Source organism: Rhinoderma darwinii, chromosome 1, assembly GCF_050947455.1.
Source record: "Rhinoderma darwinii isolate aRhiDar2 chromosome 1, aRhiDar2.hap1, whole genome shotgun sequence".
NCBI classification, from domain to species: Eukaryota; Metazoa; Chordata; class Amphibia; order Anura; family Rhinodermatidae; genus Rhinoderma; species Rhinoderma darwinii.
In genome coordinates, this window is record NC_134687.1 from 480,919,651 (window position 1) to 480,941,023 (window position 21,373).

Sequence of the window (21,373 nt, forward strand, 5' to 3'; positions counted from 1 at the left end):
TTGTTAGTTATGCATTAATACTTTTTTTTTACAGTTCTGTATATCTACTTTCTCACGATGAAGAGTTTACTTTCTTGATCGCTCAATGCTTTTGCTAATTTTCGGCCAATAAGAGCTGACCTTTGGGGTACCTGTACCTGTTCTTATAATGTATGGATGAATAAAGTGAACACGCCAGCTAGTCCTGCCTCGTAAATATTAGGTTACTTTTTATATCCCCCGGCTTTATTCTGACTGCTTCTCCTCTTCTGTTGCTAGGTGCTGGATGACCCCAGTGAGGACCATCTGTACATGGGTAGGGAACCTTATTATTTTAAGCACTGTAACCCTTTCTGCTCTAGAACACTGTGTATAATTCACTCATCCACATAACACGACCGTAATATATGGCGTCCAGCTTCAAGACATTTTAAAGGTTATACGATTCAAACATGTTTTCTAACTGCATGAGTATTTTCTCACAATAAGAAAGTAATTAGATTATACGGACCCTTTTTTTGTTCTTTTGCTGTAGCATTTTATAGCAGAGGTCATTTATTTGTGTTAATTCAATGCATGATTTTGACAATTTTTGAAACAATCCTGATTTATTTTCTTTTTAAAGAGCGCCTCTAAGTAAATACTTATATGAAATAACCATTTTAGAGCCTCTTTTTTTTTTTTTAAAGTAATTTTCGCTTTGTGCTGTTTGTCTGTCAACCCTCCTGGAAATATAGCAGTAGATTGACTACTGGGTGTTACAGTTCCTTTCGTTAATTGGGTGTATATGTTCACAGTCTGACACTCATCCCTGATCGGACTGTGTAGGGACACGCGCTATTGACAATGGGTATAATAAATCGGTTGTCAATTTATTCATACAGTTCCAGGAGGAATAACAGAGGAAAGGCAAAACGCAGAGAAGAAAAGATGCTACAGAATTGTTATTTTATGGGGAATATAAGTATTTACTAAACACATGTGAGGAAAGATGACTGGTCCTCTTTAGAACTGCTACTTGCTCAAATATATTTTTTAGACCTCACTGGAGAAAATAAATGTTTTTACATTCTGTGCATGCAATTTTTAGCAGGAAACCATTTATTTTACATTTTCTAGGGAATGGGACTGATCTGAAGTACTGGGTGGCTGAACGGGCAGCAGTGCCTGGATAAGCTTTAGCTAAACATCAATGGTGCGCCAAATCCCCTTCGTTCTGCCCCCAGACACCCACCCATCACACATTGATAGCCATTAACATATATTTCCAGGAAGCTTTTTTTCTGTTGTGATATTTTATTATCTGATCCCTGGGATTTCACATTATCAGACTGCATGCTTCTATAAAATACATAATAATACCGGCTATTTATGTTTTGTTTTTCAGTGTTTGAATTGGTTAAGCGGGGGTAAGTTGATGCTGATGTTCATATTAACAAGTAATCCTTTTTTTTAAATATTTTCCAATGGATCATTGTGTGGCAAAGCATGTTATAGTAAGGGTATGTTCACACGCAGTGTTTTCAGACGTAATTCGTCCGTTTTACACCTCGAATTATGCCTGAAAAACGCCCCTAATACGCCTACAACATCTGACCATTGCTTTCTGCGTTCTGTTCCCACGAGCCTTTATTTTACGCGTCGCTGTCAAAATACGGCGCGTAAAATGACGGCTCGTCAAAAGAAGTGCAGGACACTTCTTAGGACGTTTTTGGAGGCGTGTTTCATTGGTTGCATTGAAAAAAGCCCCAAAAACGGCCGTAAAAAACGCTGCGAAAATCGCGAGTGGCTTAAAAAATGTCTGGAAATCAGGAGCTGTTTTCCCTTGAAAACAGCTCCGTATTTTCAGAAGTTTTTAGTCTAGTGTGTAAACATACCCTCAGGCTCCTCATTTATACAGTGCATGTAAAATCTTCTAGACAAAACAATCAGTCAGTCAATCACAGCTCTGAACTTTTTTTTACATTGTAGAAGTTTTTTTTTTTTCTAAAGGACAAAAAGTTGACATTGTAAGAAGCAACAACCTTCTTGGTATGCGTTGTATTAAACTGCTGCCCTTTATCATAATGCTGTACGTCTTATATCTCAATTAATGTTTTTGTCTGTTGTGCCATGTGAATATAACTCCGAAATGAAATTATTTCTAAATGTGTCCCAAACCATTTTCTTTAGTGTAGTTTGCATTATTCTTACTGTTCATGCATTTTGTGTTCATGAATATTGATGTCTATTTATTATAAGCAATAACATCAGAACTCACTGCTCAGATGTAATATAGTGACACGACCGGGTCGTTCCCGAGCCCGAGTGTCGGCCGGTAAAATCGGCCATTTTGCCCGGCCGGTTTGCATAAAGTTTTGCATCCGTTCCGGGCCGGGCAGATCTGGACAGTGACATCAGCGGCAACTCCTGAAGGGGAATCCCCATGTGTTTGGGGATTCCGCTTCAGGAGTTTCCCCTGATGTCACTGCCCAGATATGGACAGAGACATCAAGCGCTCTGTCCAGGAGCGGAATCCCCGAAAACACGGGGATTCCGCTCCTTCAAGGAGCTAAAGTGCGGCTAGCACATAGCAGAGCGGGGAGATACCTCCCTGCTCTGCTATAGTGGCGTCGCTACAGTAGTAGCAGCCGCAGCAGCTGCTACCGGCGCCATGGAAGGTGTCGCTGGGCCAGGGCGCTTTTAACAAGCAGGGGAAGGGAGCCAGCGCAGCGCTCCCTCCACCTGCTGTACACCCCGGCCCTGCCACACAGTGTACAGCGTAGCCATTCGTCCGAATGGCATCAACTCCTCCTCCTCACATGCACTCTGCGCTGTGAGGAGGAGGAGATAGAGCGCAAGCCACGGAAAACCCGGCCATCACTCGGGACACATTCCGGTGATGGCCGTGTATTACCCGGCCCCATAGACCTCTATGGGAGCCGGGCGGCCGGGTACCCGGCCGAAAATAGAGCATGTCCTATTTTTTGACGGCCGGTTTTCCCGGCCGTCAAAAAATCGGTCGTGTGAATAGCCGCATTAGGGGTCTATTATTACTAATGCAGCCGGGTGCCGGCCGATTTATGAACGGCCGGCACCCGGACGGGAAACCCTGTCGTGTGAATGAGGCCTAAGGGTATGTGCACACGTAGTGACCAAAAACGTCTGAAAATACGGAGCTGTTTTCAGATGAAAACAGCTCCTGATTTTCAGACGTTTTTTTTAACAACTCGCGTTTTTTACGGCCGTTTTTGGAGCTGTTTTTCAATGGAGTCCATGAAAAACGCCTCCAAAAATGTCCCAAGAAGTGTCCTGCACTTCTTTTGACGAGCTGTCATTTTACGCGCCGTATTTTGACAGCGACGCGTAAAATAAAGGCTCGTGGGAACAGAACATCGTAATTCCCATTGAAAGCAATGGGCAGATGTTTGTAGGCGTATTAGTGGCGTTTTTTCCGGCGTAATTCAAGGCGTAAAACACCCGAATTCCGCCTGAAAACACTGCGTGTGAACATACCCTTATTCTTGTATTTTAGCATCACATTTTGTTAATCTAAACATACAGCTAGAACGACAAAGTATTATAACCTACCCAATCCTACACATGTCAAGACCACAGAGAGTGAGAGTTTCCATTTATATAAAGTATTCATGTAATGACTGGTCTCTAAGGCTATGTTCACATCATGTTTTGGCCCCACGTTTAGCGTAACTTGATGGACTTGTGTCTTTTCAGCCGTACTAACTATGTAGCGTGCACATTAGGAAAGCTTCTTACGTACATGCTAAATGTGTCCATAGGGCTCCATTAGCCCGACAGAGTCCAAAAGAGTGTACTTTTAACCTCCGTCAGGCTGGTATAACATTTTTCTGGAGGATGAAATAACGTAGTATACTACGCTATTCCATCCTGAGGGATCACGCAAAAAAAAGTATACCGGCTACACCCCGTTTTACCGCTCTGTGCTCCAGCTGACGCGTGTGATTCCCGACCATGAAGAAGAAAACATGCGAGCTACGCTGTTTCCGTAACTACCATTCAGTTCTAAAAACAGCATAACTCCGCGAGCTACGCTGTTTCCTTCTTCATGGTCAGAAATCACACGATTCAACCGCAACACAGAGCGTTATAACAGGGTTTAGGGGGCTCTGTTCTAGAGATAGATGTGGGTCCTACCTCTGGGACCCGCACCTATCTGATTTTATGGCATATCCTGTGGATATGCCATAAATGTCCCTAATGAGAAAACCCCTTTAATTACCATAGTTGTGTTTTGTTTTTTCTTCGAGCCATAACCTTTTTTTATTTTTCCATCGATATATCATGTGAATGCTTGTGTTTTGCGGGACGAGTTGTATTTTTTTAATGGCGCCATTTTGGGGTACATGCAATTATTGTATCACTTTTAATATGTTTTATTTTGTGGCAGGGGGCGAGAAAAAAAATATGGCAATTCTGTAATTTTTTTTTGAGGGGGGTTTGTTTTTACATCGTTCTCCGTATGCTATAAATAACATTACACATTTTCTCTCTGGGACAATACGATTAAGATGATACCAAATTTATATAGTTATTTTTTCAGGTTTACTACATTTGCACAATAAAAACACTTTTTCTAAAAACAATTTGATTTTCTGTTGATGCATTCCAAGATTCACAACATTTTTGCCTAATAGGAGTACAAAAATGGTACACTTGGGGGAATTTATTAGGCCCCATGCACACGAACGTGCTTTTGCGGCCGCAATTCCCCCGAAAATCCATGGGAGAATTGCGGCCCCATTCATTCCTTTGGGCCCATGCACACGACCGTGGTTTCCATGGTCCGTGCATGGCCCAGGAGCCTGGACCGCAGAAAGAACGGGCATGTCTTATTACGGCCGTGTTCTGCGGTCCAGGCTCATAGGAAATAATGGCAGCGGCCATGTGCACGGCCCGTGATTTGCGGGCGGCTTGCGGGTGACACTCCGCCCCCGGCTGATTCGAAAATCACGGCCGTGCACATGGCTGCGGTCATGTGCATGAGGCCTTAGCCTTCTTCAAGTCTAAATAGTGCCACCGATCCGCTGATTATTGTCAGGAGTGAATGTGAGCTTAAGGGTATGTGCACACACACTAATTACGTCCGTAATTGACGGACGTATTTCGGCCGCAAGTACCGGACCGACCACAGTGCAGGGAGCCGGGCTCCTAGCATCATACTTATGTACGATGCTAGGAGTCCCTGCCTCTCCGTGGAACTACTGTCCCGTACTGAAAACATGATTACAGTACGGGACAGTGGTCCTGCAGAGAGGCAGGGACTCCTAGCATCGTACATAACTATGATGCTAGGAGCCCGGCTCCCTGCACTGTGTTCGGTCCGGGACTTGCGGCCGAAATACGTCCGTCAATTACGGACGTAATTAGTGTGTGTGCACATACCCTAAAAGCTATGTAAACATTTGAAAGGGATTTTTTTTTTTTTTAATAAAAAGTTCAATCAGTGTAATTAATTAACTCTATAATTACATTTTATTAAAAATTATTTTTACTTTTTGAGATACAGCTGCTCTGTATTCTCTATAAACAGCAGCTGTATCTTTTGCTAAATCCTGTTTCGTCAGGTCCGCGGGACTTAAGTGTTCGGTGAAAGCGGGTTCTGCGGATCCACCTCTAATCTATCACATCTAAGTGCATAAATTAGATGTGATAGATTATAGGTGGATCCTGCGTGTCAGAGACCTGTCACTGAACCCGTCCGTCCCGCTGACCTGACTGGAACAGGATTTAGCGAACGATACAGCCGCTTTGTATAAAGAAAACAGAGCAGCTGTATCTCAAAAAGTAAAATGAATTTTTAATAAAAACTAATAGAGTTGCACCAATCACACTGACCTTTTTATAAAAAAAAAAATCCCTTTCAAAGGTTTACATAGCCTTTAAGAGCATGATTTTCAATTACTATATAAATATATGAACGTACGAACTAGATTCCATGAAAAATTGCAGGGATAAGAATTTCTATGAATTTCTATCAGAGTGGAATGTACATAGCTTTCTGATCATATCCAAACCAAGAAAAGCCTCTGAAAATGTTCCCCAACCCTCTCTTTACCTCATTAGGATAGTTGCTTTATGCAAAGTGTCATCCGCTTAGCATTGTTCCATGAATTGTGACACACAGATGCACCGGGAATGTATTCTCTCTCTTGCTGTGTTTCTATATGTGGAAATCAAAGCACAAATTGACAGAAAAGAGTCTGCACGGCACCATAGCAGATCTTCTAATAGTACCTTTTTAGGAGAAATGTATTGGAGGCTGAAAATACCAGTGACCTAGGTTGATATAACCAGTTCTCTGCTGCATATGTGCTAGGCATTGGGCTGAACGTAATTCGAGTTGGATCCTTTTATCATTTATGGGAGTAGGTTTTTTCCATGCCTTAATCTATCCCATGATGTTTCTAGACCAATGAGTAATTATAAGGACCATATTAAATCTTTGGACATCTGGGCTTTCATTGAGGAACATTTAGATGTAACTATTCATATTATACTATACTATACTATACTATACTATACTTTCATTGACCTTTGTATCTGGATGATCCATGTAAGCCACTTTAGTCTCTGAGAGGACTATGAGGAGTGTCAATGCTTCAGAAACATTCAGGTGGTTCAATTCATTAGTAATAACCACATGAAACATCTGAAGAACTCCTCTAAATCCTGTTCCAACATAGCCTAAAAAATCCTATAGTAATATTTGCAGTACTGATGTGCCCTCAGCATATCCGCCTCTTGACCGTCCTTGTGTAGATTTCCTATAACTTGACTCTTTTCTGACGTTTTGACTGTTCAGACCTTAAAAACATGCTTTCATTTGGCCTCTACTACGGCTCTGTCACTGAGTGACATATACAATCATGAGGAGATCTATATTTTAGGCGGCAGGATTCTATAAACGTCATTTTTCTTGACTTGACTGAAAGTGTAACTATGTAGTGGACATCACTTCCTCAGGGGTATTTCCTAAGCAGTGAGCACTTTATTTCGGAACAACAGTTTCTGCTCAGATGGACAACGGTGTTTATAGGTTGACTATAGGTTGCAATTATTTTCTTCCTCCACACTTTTGAACCATTCCTTTATTTCGGAAGGGCCCCCTATAATAGCTTATTACAATGTGTACCCGATGCTGGGAGCACCAGTGTTCAACTGTAACCTACAGGTAGACCTGGCAGCAAGTGCTCAATTTCCCTGCAGCGCCACCACAGGGATTAATGAAGCATTGCATGACAGTATTAGAATGATCTATCCAAACACCACATTATTCCTGGATGATCGTTTTTAAGGCAACCCATTGCGTGTTGGCAATGATATCTAAGATATGATGGAGAAGCCCTAGAAGTTCTATATCAAATATTTGTAACGTGATGCTAGATGACCATCCCTACGTCATTCATTCAGCCGCTTAATACATAGTAGGTGTTTAATTTCTACTTGGTCTTTATTATCCCATTAAGTTAGGTCAATAGCTCTGCAAAAATGTTTCCACTCCTAAAACTAACTGTGATCATCTCTGGTGACTGTTTCCATTGGTTGCAAACCTATTTCCCTGTCCTAGCATGCACATTGCAGCTGTCACCAAGTCAGTCTGTTTAGATAGTGGTGGCTGTTACCATGACAACATCACAGCTAGCATGAGTAGGATGTGCTCCTCTTAACCTCTGGATTGCCACAGTGTTTTGCATGAGAACAAAAGAGAAGGTGTATAGAAAGTATTCTTAAAGGTGCACTAAACCTACAGTCGACCACTTCACACACATGGTTTCAGAATTCTACATAATGTAGTGATCTTGAGGGATGACGCTTGTCTGGACTTTCTCTCATTGACCAACACTACAGTCAGTCTCTCCCCAGCCTGAAAGGGATGTGTGCGGAGAACAATAGATTGCATTCTTCTGCTCAGAAAATGGAGGTAAAATATAAGGGCTGGAGCAGAATTTACTCTTAGTTGCTCTTTAGTAGAACTACTGGAGAAATTGATTCTGTAAGAAGCCTCATTCAGACGTCATTCTTCTCATGCATCTATGGCATGATAAGATTACAATAAGAAGGCAGTCGCTAGCAAGTGATGTCGGAGTTCACAATTGTGAATATAGCTCTGGTACATAACATATGCCAGAAGCTGAAAAATATAATTAACCCCTTAATGACCAGCCTATTTTTGACCTTAATGACCAAGCTATTTTTTACGGTTTTCCATCGTCTCATTCCAAGAGCTATAACTCTTTCATTTTTGCGTCGACATAGCTGTATAAGGTCTTGTTTTTTGCGGGACAAGTTGTATTTTTTAATAGCACCATTTTGGGGGACATATTATTTGTTGATTAACTTTTATTAACTTTTTTTTGGGGGGGGGGGAATAGAAAAAAACCTGAAATTTCGGCACTCTTTTTCGCGTCTTAAATCTACGCCGTTTACCGTGTGATATAAATAACACAATAACTTTATTCAGCGGGTTGTTACGATTGCAACAATACCAAATTTGTGTAGTTTTTGTATGTTTTACTACTTTTACACAGTAAAAACGCTTTTTTTTTCAAAATTATTTGTTTTTGTGTCTCCAAATTTGAAGAGCCATAACGTTTTTATTGTTCCGCCGATGCAGTTGTATGAGGGCTTTTTTTTTTGCGGGAAGACTTGTTGTTTTTATTGGTACCATTTTGGAGTAGATGCGACTTTTTGATCACTTTTTATAACATTTTTTTTAAGTCAGGATTCACAGAAAACAGCAATTTTTCCATAGTTTTTTATTACATTTTTTACGGCATTCACCGTGCGGCTTAAATAATGTAATAGATTTATAGTCTGGGTCGTTACGGACGCGGCGATACCAAATATGTGTAACTTTTTTACTTTATTTTGTTTTTTTTAATACTAAAGCAGTTTGTAAGGGGAAAAGGTGGGTTTTTCATTTTTTTTCACATTTTTTTTTTATTAACTTTATTAAACTTTTTTTTTTTTACTTTTTTACTAGTCCCACTAGGGGACTTCACTATGCGATTCTCCGATCGCTATTATAATACACTGCAATACTTCTGTATTACAGTGTATTACTGCCTGGCCGTTTAAAACGGACAGGCATCTGCTAGGTCATGCCAGAGGCATGATCTAGCAGGCATTCATGACAGGCAGACCTGGGGGCCTTTATTAGGCCCCCGGCTGCCATAGAAGACACAGACACTCGGCGATCTTATCGCCGGGTGTCGGTGGGAGAGAGAGGGAGCTCCGTCCCTCTCTCCAAAACCACTCCGATGCGGTGCTCGCTATTGTGCACCGCATCTGAGGGGTTAAACATGTGAGATCGATACTAATATCGATCTCACACGGCAGAGCAGGGACACTCCCTGCCCTCAGCTGCCTCTAGCAGCTGAGAGCAGGGAGATTTGACGGCTCCCTGCTCTGTTTACTCATCCTGATGCAGTGCCGTAAAAAGGCATATGCATCAGAATAAAGCCCGTTAGTGGCCGCCGTTAAAAGGCGTATTGGCGGTCACTAACGGGTTAAGGGGCAGGATTCAACCCCTACAGTGGCGCACGTTATCCATTACCTCGTTGTTAATAAAACAATTTTTAAAAAATACTGCCCGGTATTTATTTATTTTTTGCAGTAGGTGACTGTATAGGGAGCGGCAGCAAGTTTCCTATGCAGTTATGCAGTTATCCACCTGCCTGGTGGATACAAAAAGGACACTCTTTTGCCATCTTTCAAACCTATAGGAGTCCATGGATCCGTTCGGTGTGTGTCCCGGCGCATACATGAATGGGCACACTGTGGTGTGAAATAGCCTTATGCAGTTCATTTAAAAGGTTACTGAACAGTACATGGAGATTATTTGCAAATTATAAATTGATGTTTAAAGGTGAACATAAACTTTATGGGTAGAATTAGCATGCTCTCACCAGCTCAGAGTAGGCCTCTAAGGCCTAATGCACACGGTCGTGCCCGTAATCATGGACCGAGATTACGGGTACGGCCGGCCGCAGACAGCCGCCTGAATTTTCGGCCAGGGCTCCAATATACAAAGTATGGGAGCACGGACCGTAAAAAGCAAAAGACAGGACATGTGCTATCTTTTGCGGTACACTTCTACCGCCCTGACACCTCTCCTTAAATAGATGGGAAGGTGTCCGTGGACTATAGAATTTCGGTCTGCAATTATGGACGATTTTTACGGTCGTGTGCATGGGGCCTAAGGCTGTATGCACACATTGTGTATTTTTTGCAGATTTTGATGCAGCAGACTTTTAAGCCAAGGCCAGGAGTCGCTTTGGCTCCATAATCTGCACCATAATCTACAACAAATACACGATGTGTGAATCCAGTCTAATTTTTCGTCTTATTTATGAATAGTCGTTTGAGGAGTTTTTGTGCAGTTAAGGATTTTTTTTTTTTTTACTGGGGTAATGATAGCCCTATGAATAAAAAAAATAAATGAATTGAAAAATGTTGACAAAATTGCTAGGTAACTGTTATTTAATCATATATAAAAAATTTTTTTTAAAACCGGCACTTATTATTTTTGAACCTTCTGATAATGAGTTATGGTAATAATAATAATCCGTTTCTAAGAAGCCAGTTCAAAGGTGACAACCAAAATGGCTGCACTTCCTGTTGTCACTTTAGCAAAACATGGCCGCCACAGCAAAACAAAAAATGGACAATATTTCTGTAAGGAAAACAAACCATTACTAACCTTTAGTTGCTGCTCTAAATTCTAAGTTACTAATGCATGGCCAATTTCACATTTGCGGTGGATATCAAAGAAATGTATTGTCACTCATAGGGGAATGATAAGACTGACTATTGATGTACTGTATACATCTGCCGTCATCAACATTAATAGTAAACTAATTGTCATTCTGGTATTTTGTGTTTCATTTAGGCCAGTTATGGATGTACCCACGACCAAGCCGCTAACAGAAGACCAGGCACGTTTCTACTTCCAGGATCTCATTAAAGGAATTGAGTATTGTGAGTCTTTATATTATCTTATCACTGAGCGTGGGCGGTAGAAGTAGGGTCAAAAGCTTTCTCTGTGAGTCCTGGCAGCAATTAAACAGCTTTTTCCATGAAAATGAAATCATAGAAAACGATGTATCATGGGGCTTAAGAGACTCTGTCACCAGATTATAAATGCCCTATCTCCTACATAATCTGATCGGCGCTGGAATGTAGATAACAGTGGTTTTTATTTTGAAAAACGATCATTATTGAGCAAGTTATGAGCAATTTTAGATTTATGCTAATTAGTTTCTTAATAGACATCTGGGCGTGTTTTTACTTTTTACCAACTGGGCGTTGTGAAGAGAAGTGTATGACGCTGACCGATAGAGAATATCAATGTTATATTTTTAAATGTGTCATTTTATTATCCCTATATGATATGACAGGTCATCACTAGAAAGTACTTTATATATTTTAATTGATAAAAAGTTAAGTTTTACAAGTTGGGTGGCATCTGTTTTCTTTTTATCTTGCAGTACATTATCAGAAAATTATACATCGTGATGTCAAACCGTCCAATCTCTTGGTGGGTGAAGATGGTCACATTAAGATTGCTGATTTTGGAGTCAGTAACCAGTTTGAGGGGACAGATGCTTTTTTGTCTAACACCGTGGGTACACCAGCATTTATGGCTCCTGAGACCCTCTCAGAAACACGCAGAATATTTTCAGGAAAGGTAAAGTAAAAATCCAAAGCTCAAATTTTGTGCAGTGTAGACAGATCTCCATGTTTATCTAGTCGTGCTGTTTTTGTTTAATAGGGCCCTTAACCCCTTCCCGACATCCGCCGTATATATACGGCGCTGTCGGGAGGTGCTTCCCGCAAAGCGCCGTATATATACGGCGCAGTGATGGTGCGGGCTCAGGAGCAGAGCCGGCACCATCACCGCGGGGTGACAGCTGTATTATACAGCTGGCACCCTCCTGTAACTGCCAGGACCGGAGCTATTCTCCGATCCGGCAAATTAACCCCTCAGATGCTGCGCTCAATAGGTTTTCACCCGATCGGCAACCCAGTGATGCAATCGCTGGGTTGCTGTGGCAATCGGACGCCAGAAAATGGCGTCCGAGTCTGCCTTGTACGGGAGCCGATGAGGACCCGCCTGCGGCGTGTCCTCATAGGCTTGCTGTCAGTGAATAACTGACAGCGCTAATACACTGCACTACATATGTAGTGCAGTGTATTAGAGTAGCGATCGGGGCATCAGGCCCTCATGTCCCCTAGTGGGACAAGTAAAAAAAGTAAAAAAAAGTTAATAAAAATGTGGTAAAACAATAAAAACACACACATTTCAAATAAAAATAAAGCTAAACTGACTTTTTTCCCATAGTAAGTCTTTTATTATGGGAAAAACCGTAAAAATAAAAAAAACTATACATAATTGGTATCGCCGCGTCCGTAACGACCCAAACTACAAAACTATTATGTAATTTATCCCGCACGGTGAACGCGGTAAAAAAAAACCATGAAAAACAGCGCCAGAATCTTTGTTTTTAGGTCACGTCTCCTTCCAAAAAATGCTATAAAAAGTGATCAAAAAGTCACATTTACTCCAAAATAGTACTAATAAAAAATGACAATCCGTCCCGCAAAAAATAATCCCTGACACCGTTTCGTGCACGCAAAAATAAAAATGTTCTGGGTCTTAGAATATGGCGACACAGAAAACAAATGATTTTATAAAAAAAGTGATTTTATTGTGCAAAAGCCGCAATACATAAAAAAAACTATATAAATTTGGTATCGCCGTGTACGTAACGACCCAAACTACAAAACTATTATGTAATTTATCCCGCATGGTGAACGCCGTAAAAAAAAAACATGAAAAACAACGCCAGAATCTTTGTTTTTAGGTCACATCTCCTTCCAAAAAATGCTATAAAAAGTGATCAAAAAGTCACATTTACTCCAAAATAGTACTAATAAAAAACGACAATCCGTCCCGCAAAAAATAATCCCTGACACCGCTTTGTTCACGCAAAAATAATAAAGTTATGGGTCTTAGAATGTCGACACAGAAAACAAATGATTTTATAAAAAAAGTGATTTTATTGTGCAAAAGCTGCAATACATAAAAAAAACTATATAAATTTGGTATCGCCGTAATCGTATCGACCCGCAGAATAAAGCTAACATGTAATTTAGGGCACACTGTGGATGCCGATAAAAAAACCGATAAAAAACTATTCCAGAATTGCTTGTTTTTGGTAATTTCCTTTACCAAAAAATGAAATAAAAAGTGATCAAAAAGTCGTATGTGTTCTAAAATGGTACCAATAAAATCTACAGCCCGTCTCGCAAAAAACAAGCCCGCACACCGCTCAATCTACTGAAAAATAAAAAAGTTATGGCACTAGTAACGCGGTGATGAAAAAACATCTCAATGCGCAGGCAGGAGGGGAACATTCCTTCAGTTTCAGGGCCCCAGGATTTAGGAACTAGGAAAGGGAAGGGACATAGCACATCCGCTGGAAGCGAGGGCGCCCGTATTATACCAGTGCAAAACTTTCCCAGTAATATTTCCCAAACTACGAAGGAGAAAAAGTCCCCAAAAGGTGCAGAGCGTTACAAAAGGGGGATAAGAAAGAAAACCGTTTATCAGTGTGACGCCGGCCTGTGCATAACGGATTGCTTCACATCGTAACACACATCTATGGATAATTGTATTATTTACCCCATTATTATACCCTCTTATTATGCCCTGATATACTCCGCACAGATTACATATACCCTGATGTACTCCGCACAGATTACATATGCCACCACATTATAAACGGAAATACCAGCAAAACCCCAAACAGAACTATTACCAAGCAAAATCCATGCTCAAAATGGCGGTCTTTCCCTTCTTAGCCCTACAGTGTGCCCAAACAGCAATTTATGGCCACAAGTAAGGCATTACCATACCCGGGAGAACCCGCTTAACAATTTATGGGGTAAGATTCTCTAGGGGCACAACATCTTGTGCGGTGAATGGGCAGATCAGTGGAGAAATTGCAATTTTCACTTTGCACAATCCACTGCGTATTCATTTCTGAAAAACACCTGTGGAGTCTAAATTGTCACTCCACCCCTTGATAAATGCCTTTAGGGGTGTAGTTTCTAAAACGGGGTCACTTTTGTTTGGTACATCAGTGGTTTTGCAAATGCAACATGGCGTCCGCAAACCATTCCAGCAAAATCTACGCTCCAAAAGATAAATACCGCTCCTTTTCTTCTGAATGCTCCCATATACGTAAACAGCCGATTATAACCACATATGGGGCGTTACTGTACTCGGGAGAAATTACTTTACAAATGTTGGGGTGCTTTTTCTTCTCTATTCCTTGCAAAAATGAAAAATGTGTATCTAAAACTACATCTTGTTGGAAAAAAAAATTATTTTTCATTTTCATGGCTTAATTCTAATTAATTCAGCAAAAAACCTTTTGGATCAAAATTTTCACTATACCCCTAGATGATTCCTCAGGGGGTGCAGTTTCCCAAATGGAGTCACTTTTGGGGTGTTTCCACTGTACTAGTACTACAGGGGCTCAGCAAATATGACATGACACCCAGAAACCATTCCAAAATCCAAATGGTGCTCCTTCCATTCTGAGCCCTACCGTGTGTCCAAACAGATGTTTGTGACCACATGTGGGGTATTGTTTTACTCGGGAGAAGTTGCTTTACAAATGTTGCGGTGGTTTTTCCCCTTCAGTCCTTGTGGAAATGAAAAAAAAAATACCTAAACCTACATTTTCTTTGAAAAAATGTAGATTTTCATTTTTACGGCCTACTTACAATAAGTTCTGTAAAAAAACTGGCTGGTCAAAATGCTTGCTACACCCCTAGATAATTTCCTCATGGGGTGTAGTTTCCAAAATGGGGTCACTTGTTGGGGGTTTCCACTGTTTTGTCCCCTCAGGAGCTTTGCAAATGCGACATGGCCTCCGCAAACCATTCCTGCTAAATTTGAGTTCCAAAAGCCAAATGGCGCTCTTTCCATTCTAAGCCTCGCTGTGTGTCCAAACAGCCGTTTATTACCACATGTGGGGTATTGTTTTACTCGGAAGAAATTGCTCTACAAATGTTGTTGTGCTTTTTCTACTTTAGTTCTCTTGGAAATGAAAAAAAATTAGCTAAACCTACATTTTATTTGAAAAAATTTAGATTTTCATTTTCATGACCTAGTTCCAAAAATTTTTGCAAAAAAACTGGCCGGTCAAAATGCTTGCTACACCCCTAGATAAATTCCTCGAGGGGTATAGTTTCCAAAATGGGGTCACTTGTTAGGGGTTTCCACTGTTTTAGTTCCACTAGACCTGTTCAAAGCGGATATGGTGCCTAAAATATATTCTAATAAAAAGGAGGCCCAAAATCCACTAGGTGTTCCTTTGCTTCGGAGGCCGGTGCTTCAGTCCATTAGCGCACTAGTATTGTAAACCTAGAAACGGAGTCCGACACACCAATGTTATAGAAATATAACAATTTTATTAAGCACATAACAAAAAAACATTAAAAAGTTTAAAGATGATGGCCACAGTATGGAAAGGATGGCAGACAGTGATATATACAATATTAAAGTTGAATGCATTGGATAACAAGGTGACAAAAGGAAATATTGACAATTCCCACTTCATACATGATCGAGTGAATAAATGAATACATAAATGAATACATGTATGTGGATGTAGTTATAGTGCACAAAGTCCTGCAATAGGTACAATGGGTAAAGACCACACCAGCCGGTGTATGTTGGTCACGACCAGATGCAGGAGTTGAGGTGCAACAACAATCCGTTCACATACATGTAGATATCACTGGATATAAGCATGAAGGTAACAGCAAAAACAATCAGGTGAAAGTTCAAAAGAGGGAGTAGGACGTCTTACCCATGTCACACACAGCACTGTCTGGCATCAACCCCGACGCGCGTTTCGGCCCTCGAGCCTTCGTCTGGGGGTCGTTAGCGCACTAGGGCCATATGTGGGATATTTCCTAAAACTGCAGAACCTGGGCAATAAATATTGAGTTGCATTTCTTGGGTAAAACATTCCGTGGTACAAAAAAAATGGATTCAAAATGAATTTCTGGAAATTTCTGGAAAAAAATAATGAACTTTGTAAATTTCACCTCTACTTTGCCTTAATTCCTGCGCAATGTCTAAAGGGTTAAGAAACTTTCTAAATGCTGTTTAGAATACTTTGATGGGTGCAGTTTTTAAAATGGGGTGACTTATTGGGGGTTTCTAATATCTAAGGACCTTAAAGCCACTTCACAACTAAACTGGCCCCTGTAAAAAAAGCATTTTGAAATTTTCTTGAAAATGTGAGAAATTGCTGCTAAAGTTCTAAGCCTTGTAACGTCCTAGAAAAATAAAATGATGATCAAAATACGATGCCAATATAAAGTAGACATATGGGGGATGTTAGTTAGCAACATTTTTGTGTGGTATAACTGCCTGTCTTACAAGCAGATACATTTAAATTGAGAAAAATGCTAATTTTTGCAATTTTTCGCTAAATTTTGGTGTTTTTCACAATTAAATACTGAATGTATCGGGCACATTTTGCCAGTAACATAAAGTCCAATGTGTCACGAGAAAACAATCTCAGAATCGCTTGGATAGGTAAAAGCATTCCGGAGTTATTACCACATAAAGTGAAACATGTCAGATTTGAAAAATGAGGCTCTGTCAGGAAGGTCAAAAGTGGCCAAAGAGGGAAGGGGTTAAATCTTTAATAATTTGCCAACAAATGTCTGTTATTCTGTATCACAGAAGTGCAAGAATGGAGCATGAGAGAAATGACATTACTTATTACAGGCTCAGGCCCCCTGCACATGGCTGTAGCCGTAATCACGGTCCACGATTACAGGCACAGACGGCCGCAGACAGTCACCTGCATTTGTGGGCCATGCTCCCATTATAAAGTATAGGAGCATGGTCTTTCTACGGGCCGGACGCCTTCCCGTAAATATAGGTGAAGGTGTCCATGGGCAATAGAAATGTATGGAACCGTAATTGCGGATCAAAATTACGGTCGTGTTCATGGGGCCTTAGGAAGATTGTTTTACTTATTTTGCAGAAGTACAAATGTTTACATTGTTACTATGGCATATTACTGTGGTTACAGTGTCCGATGTGATGGCCCATTTCATCCTACGTAGGATTTAGATCAGGGGAGTGACTGGGCCATTAAGAACTCCTACTCTTTTATTGTTTATCTACTGTGTAATGAGCTATGGTTGATGTATCAGGTCATTATTAATTAGAAAAATCCACCGCCGTTTTAAAAACCTAAAACGGTAGATTTATTATTGCTGTCTTAAACTTAAACCGCTTAAAACTAGACCAAGCAGGCAGAAGATGCGCCAAATTGATCACAGTGGTGAACGCTTTATGATAAATTTTGCGCTTCTTGCTAGACATGTTAGACACTTTTCTCTTCCTTACGCCAACTCTTCTTTGGTTTACTTTGGACCAATATTTTGTGCCAAAATGTTGGCGTGTTTTAAGCCATGCCTCTTTTTTGCTCAGACAGACCACTTTTTCTAGACTATTTTAAAGACTGTATAGTGAGGCGCAAAAAGTTTTTTTAAAACACAATAAATTTGGCGCAAGTCATGTGCAAAATTGGCTCCGGAGAACGAAGTCCCTGGGCATGAGCAATATAGTCGCCCACTGTAGCTCTAAGTCTTCTGACATGCGCACTGCAATTCTTCCAATACTTTAACATTGGTCACATATATTACATATATGCGCATGCCCAGGTGTCTTCTTGCAATTGGACGATTCATACATCCATTATCTGATGGAGAGGCTCGCTTCTTTAGAACGATGCCTATTGGCCTATTATACCGACACATCCCTCTATATGTCACCTGGAGGTTTTAAGTGGGGAAGATTCCTCATTAGCGCCATCATTGGCCCCTAAACCCCTGAAGACGCTGCTTGTGCAGTGAAACATGTCGGGGGGGCTTTTTGGAATTTTTAGCTCAATGCAATCCTCTGGCAGTTTGAACCAAGAGTCAGTTATCATGAATTATAGCCATAGTCAGTGAATAGCGCTTACCTGTTACGTATTTTCATCTATCCGTAAATACTGTCCATAAATACAGATCCATAGGCATCTGTAATTTATCAGTATATACGGAAGAGTGTCCATAAGTACGGTCCGTCTTGCATCCGTATTTGATCCGTATATACGGATCCCTTAAAAAAAAAAAAAAAAAGGGAGGCTGCAAATGATGTCACCAACATGTTGCATATCAACACTTTTGTAAATACAGGCGGTTTACGGATGCACATCTGTAGCCGTCCATATTTACGGAGCGCCCATAGGCTTACGGACAAGAATAGGACAGGTTCTATAATTTTTTCAGCACGGACACCCATCAGTAAAAATACTGAAAGGTGTCCGTGGCCAATAGAAATGAATGGGTCCCTAATTACGGATGAAATATACGGTCGTGTGCATGGGGCCTCAGTTTCTACCTTTTTACAGCTATCCTAATACGGAGACATAGCTGCATTACTGGGTGTACCTCTGCAGGATTGCATTGTATTTTTAACTTCAATGTGGTTTGTCTTATTGTTTTTTTCAATAAAGATTGCCCCCAAGTATGCACCTAAATAAATACTTCTAAATAAATTAATTAGTTGGGAAAAAAATGGGTTTTTGTTGCCCATTGGCAGTTTTAGTCATGCGCCAGTTTCTTGACACAAATTGGGCCAGAATTCTGGAGCTTTCAGCATGGTAAATCTACCCCATGTCCTTTAAATAATTGTAATTATTGGATGTTGTCCAGAGTGCTGAAGCTCAATGAAGACCTGATGCTGTAGAAAATTAGACAGCCAGCTCCTAAATTTTACACTTTTCATCAGTGTGTTTTACATAATCTTCTAAAGCTTAAAAGAATTGTCCAAGAGTCCAAAAAAAAAAATGCAGAAAATATAATGACATTAAAAAAAAAACACTCGATGCAGCAGTAATGCCAGTAAGTACGGCATGTGACTACTGCGGCCAGTCATTGCAGCTGGAATGTGAGCACAAACCCACGAGGAACCATCACAGCATCAGAACTTGGACGACCAATTTAAATTTTAAGTTTAGTAAGTTAACAATTTATGGACTCATCATTTTCTAAGCTAAGCTGATACTACAGACCATTTCACACAATCAGTGGACACTTTATTAGGTGCATCCTAAAGTACGGGATACGACCCTCATTTCTTCTCTAGCCAGACAGAATTTTTCATGGCATGCTTTCCACAAGGTTCTGATCCACAAAGACATGATAAATTCCTGCACTTGCTACAGATTTGTCAGCTTCCCATTCCTGCTGCAAATCTCCTGTTCCACCACATGGCAAGGCTGCTCTATAAGATGGAGATCTAGTGACTCCCATTGGAGTACATCAAACAGGCGTAATTACAGCCCCATTAAGTTCTATTGACCGAGGACACCTTTCTGTATCACTACGGATGGGTGTCCGTGCCGTAGAACTGTGCCGGGAACTATGGAGGATGTTCGTTTTTTCGTGTTTTACAGGCCGTGCACCCATACCCATAAAATGTTACGCTTTGATGCATAATTGTAAAGTGCTGGGTAGCATTTCCACGATGTGCCAGGTGTTTACGCTCAGAAAATATATGGAGTTTAATTATTTTTTTTGTTCAGAGTTCAGGTTTGATTTGTGTATGTCAAATGTGTAAAACATTTTAGGACCTGTGGCAGTGTAAGGCTATGTTCACACGGAGTATTTTGCCGAGTTTTTTGACGCGGAAACCGCGTCGCAAAACTCTGCAAAAACGGCCCGAAAATGCCTCCCATTGATTTCAATGGGAGGCATCAGCGTCTTTTTCCCGCGAGCAGTAAAACGGCCTCGCGGGAAAAAGAAGCGACATGCCCTATCTTCGGGCACTTCCGCCTCTGACCTCCCATTGACTTCAATGGGAGGCAGAGAAAGCGTATTTTGCGGTTTTTTTATGCCCACGGCGCTCAATGGCCGCGGGCGAAAAACGCTGCGAAAAACTTCCTAACGGAATTTTGAGGCAGATATTCCTCCTGCAAAATACTCCGTGTGAACATAGCCTAAGTGTTAAATAGTTAGACGTTAAAGGTTCTTGTGTTTTCCAAGAAAACAAATCGCATACAAAGGCCTTATCCTCACCAGCCTTAACAAATTGATTATTTACTGTAAATTGTAACTTTACTATTTGAATGTCACATCTGAAATTCAGACTCAGTTTAACAATCCTCAACTACACAATTTGGATTAGTCTGTGAGATCTATAGTCTCATTTTCTTGTTCTAAGCTGAATTCAATATAAGCAAATTGGGTCTTTCGGTGCTGTAGAGCATGAACTTTAAAGGGGTTTAGTCACCACACATATTTATGACCTGCCCACAGGACATACCATAAATGTCCGATAGATACGGGTCCCACATCTATCTCCGAAATGGGGTCCCCTGACACGTCTGGTGAGGCGGCTGCTAGTCACCTCATCCCGGCAGGGCATTGATGGAGGACAGGATGGGAATCCGGAAACAGAGAAGCTCGCTGAGCTAGGCTCATTCCTTTACTCATAGAAGTGGCCCGCATCTTTCAGATATTTATGGCATATCCTGTGGATATGCCATAAATGTTTGTGGTAACACAACCCCTTTAAGGTTGGACATGTTATGTTCTAGAGATGCTCTTCTGCTTGGTTTTTTGTGTCACTACCACCTTCCAGCCAGATTGAATTCATGTGTCCATTCTTCCCTGACAACACTCCTTAACAACGTTTTGTTGCCCACAGAGTTGGTGCTCACAGGATGTTTTTCCGTTTTTTCTTATAATTGTCTGTAAACCACAGAGAATGCTGTAGATGAAAATCACATGAAAAAACAGCCGTTTCTGAGATACTCAAACAACCCTGTCATTTCACAATCAAATATGTTTTAAATTAAAAAAATTACCAACACTTAAAAAAAATTGCATATATATATATATCTAATTAATGGAACTAAAATAAAAAACATGAGACCTTTCCATTTAATGATGTGCAGGTCTGTCTAATAAAGTGGCCACCGAGTGTATATATGCGAGTTTAAATGCTTTCAGATATGACGCTGCTTATATAACAAGTCCAACCTGCGTGATATCTGCGGATATTTTACATATGCGGAGTACGAAGTGTTCAAGAAAGTTGCCATGGATACAGAATCCTGTGATATTGCAAGCTGTGTGGGGCAGGTGAATAGCACTAATACATTAACACTTGTTTGGTTCCCTTTTTCTGCAGGCTCTGGATGTTTGGGCTATGGGAGTCACCTTGCACTGCTTTGTATTTGGTCAGGTATTTAGTATTTTTCTTTTCCTGTTTTAGTCA

The 21,373-nt window shown here is 40.7% G+C and overlaps 1 protein-coding gene across 5 annotated transcripts in view; it reads left to right on the forward strand.

Annotated features, from left to right (window-relative positions):
- The window catches only part of CAMKK2 (calcium/calmodulin dependent protein kinase kinase 2), a 111,051-nt gene that overhangs the window by 84,741 nt on the left and 4,937 nt on the right, over positions 1-21,373 (forward strand). For all 5 annotated transcript variants that reach the window (XM_075834478.1, XM_075834453.1, XM_075834460.1 and 2 more), the window contains exons 7-11: positions 259-295; positions 1,367-1,388; positions 10,892-10,980; positions 11,490-11,689; positions 21,287-21,340. In XM_075834478.1, coding sequence (XP_075690593.1) covers positions 259-295; positions 1,367-1,388; positions 10,892-10,980; positions 11,490-11,689; positions 21,287-21,340 — 402 coding nt within the window. The remainder of the gene's footprint in view (positions 1-258; positions 296-1,366; positions 1,389-10,891; positions 10,981-11,489; positions 11,690-21,286; positions 21,341-21,373) is intronic.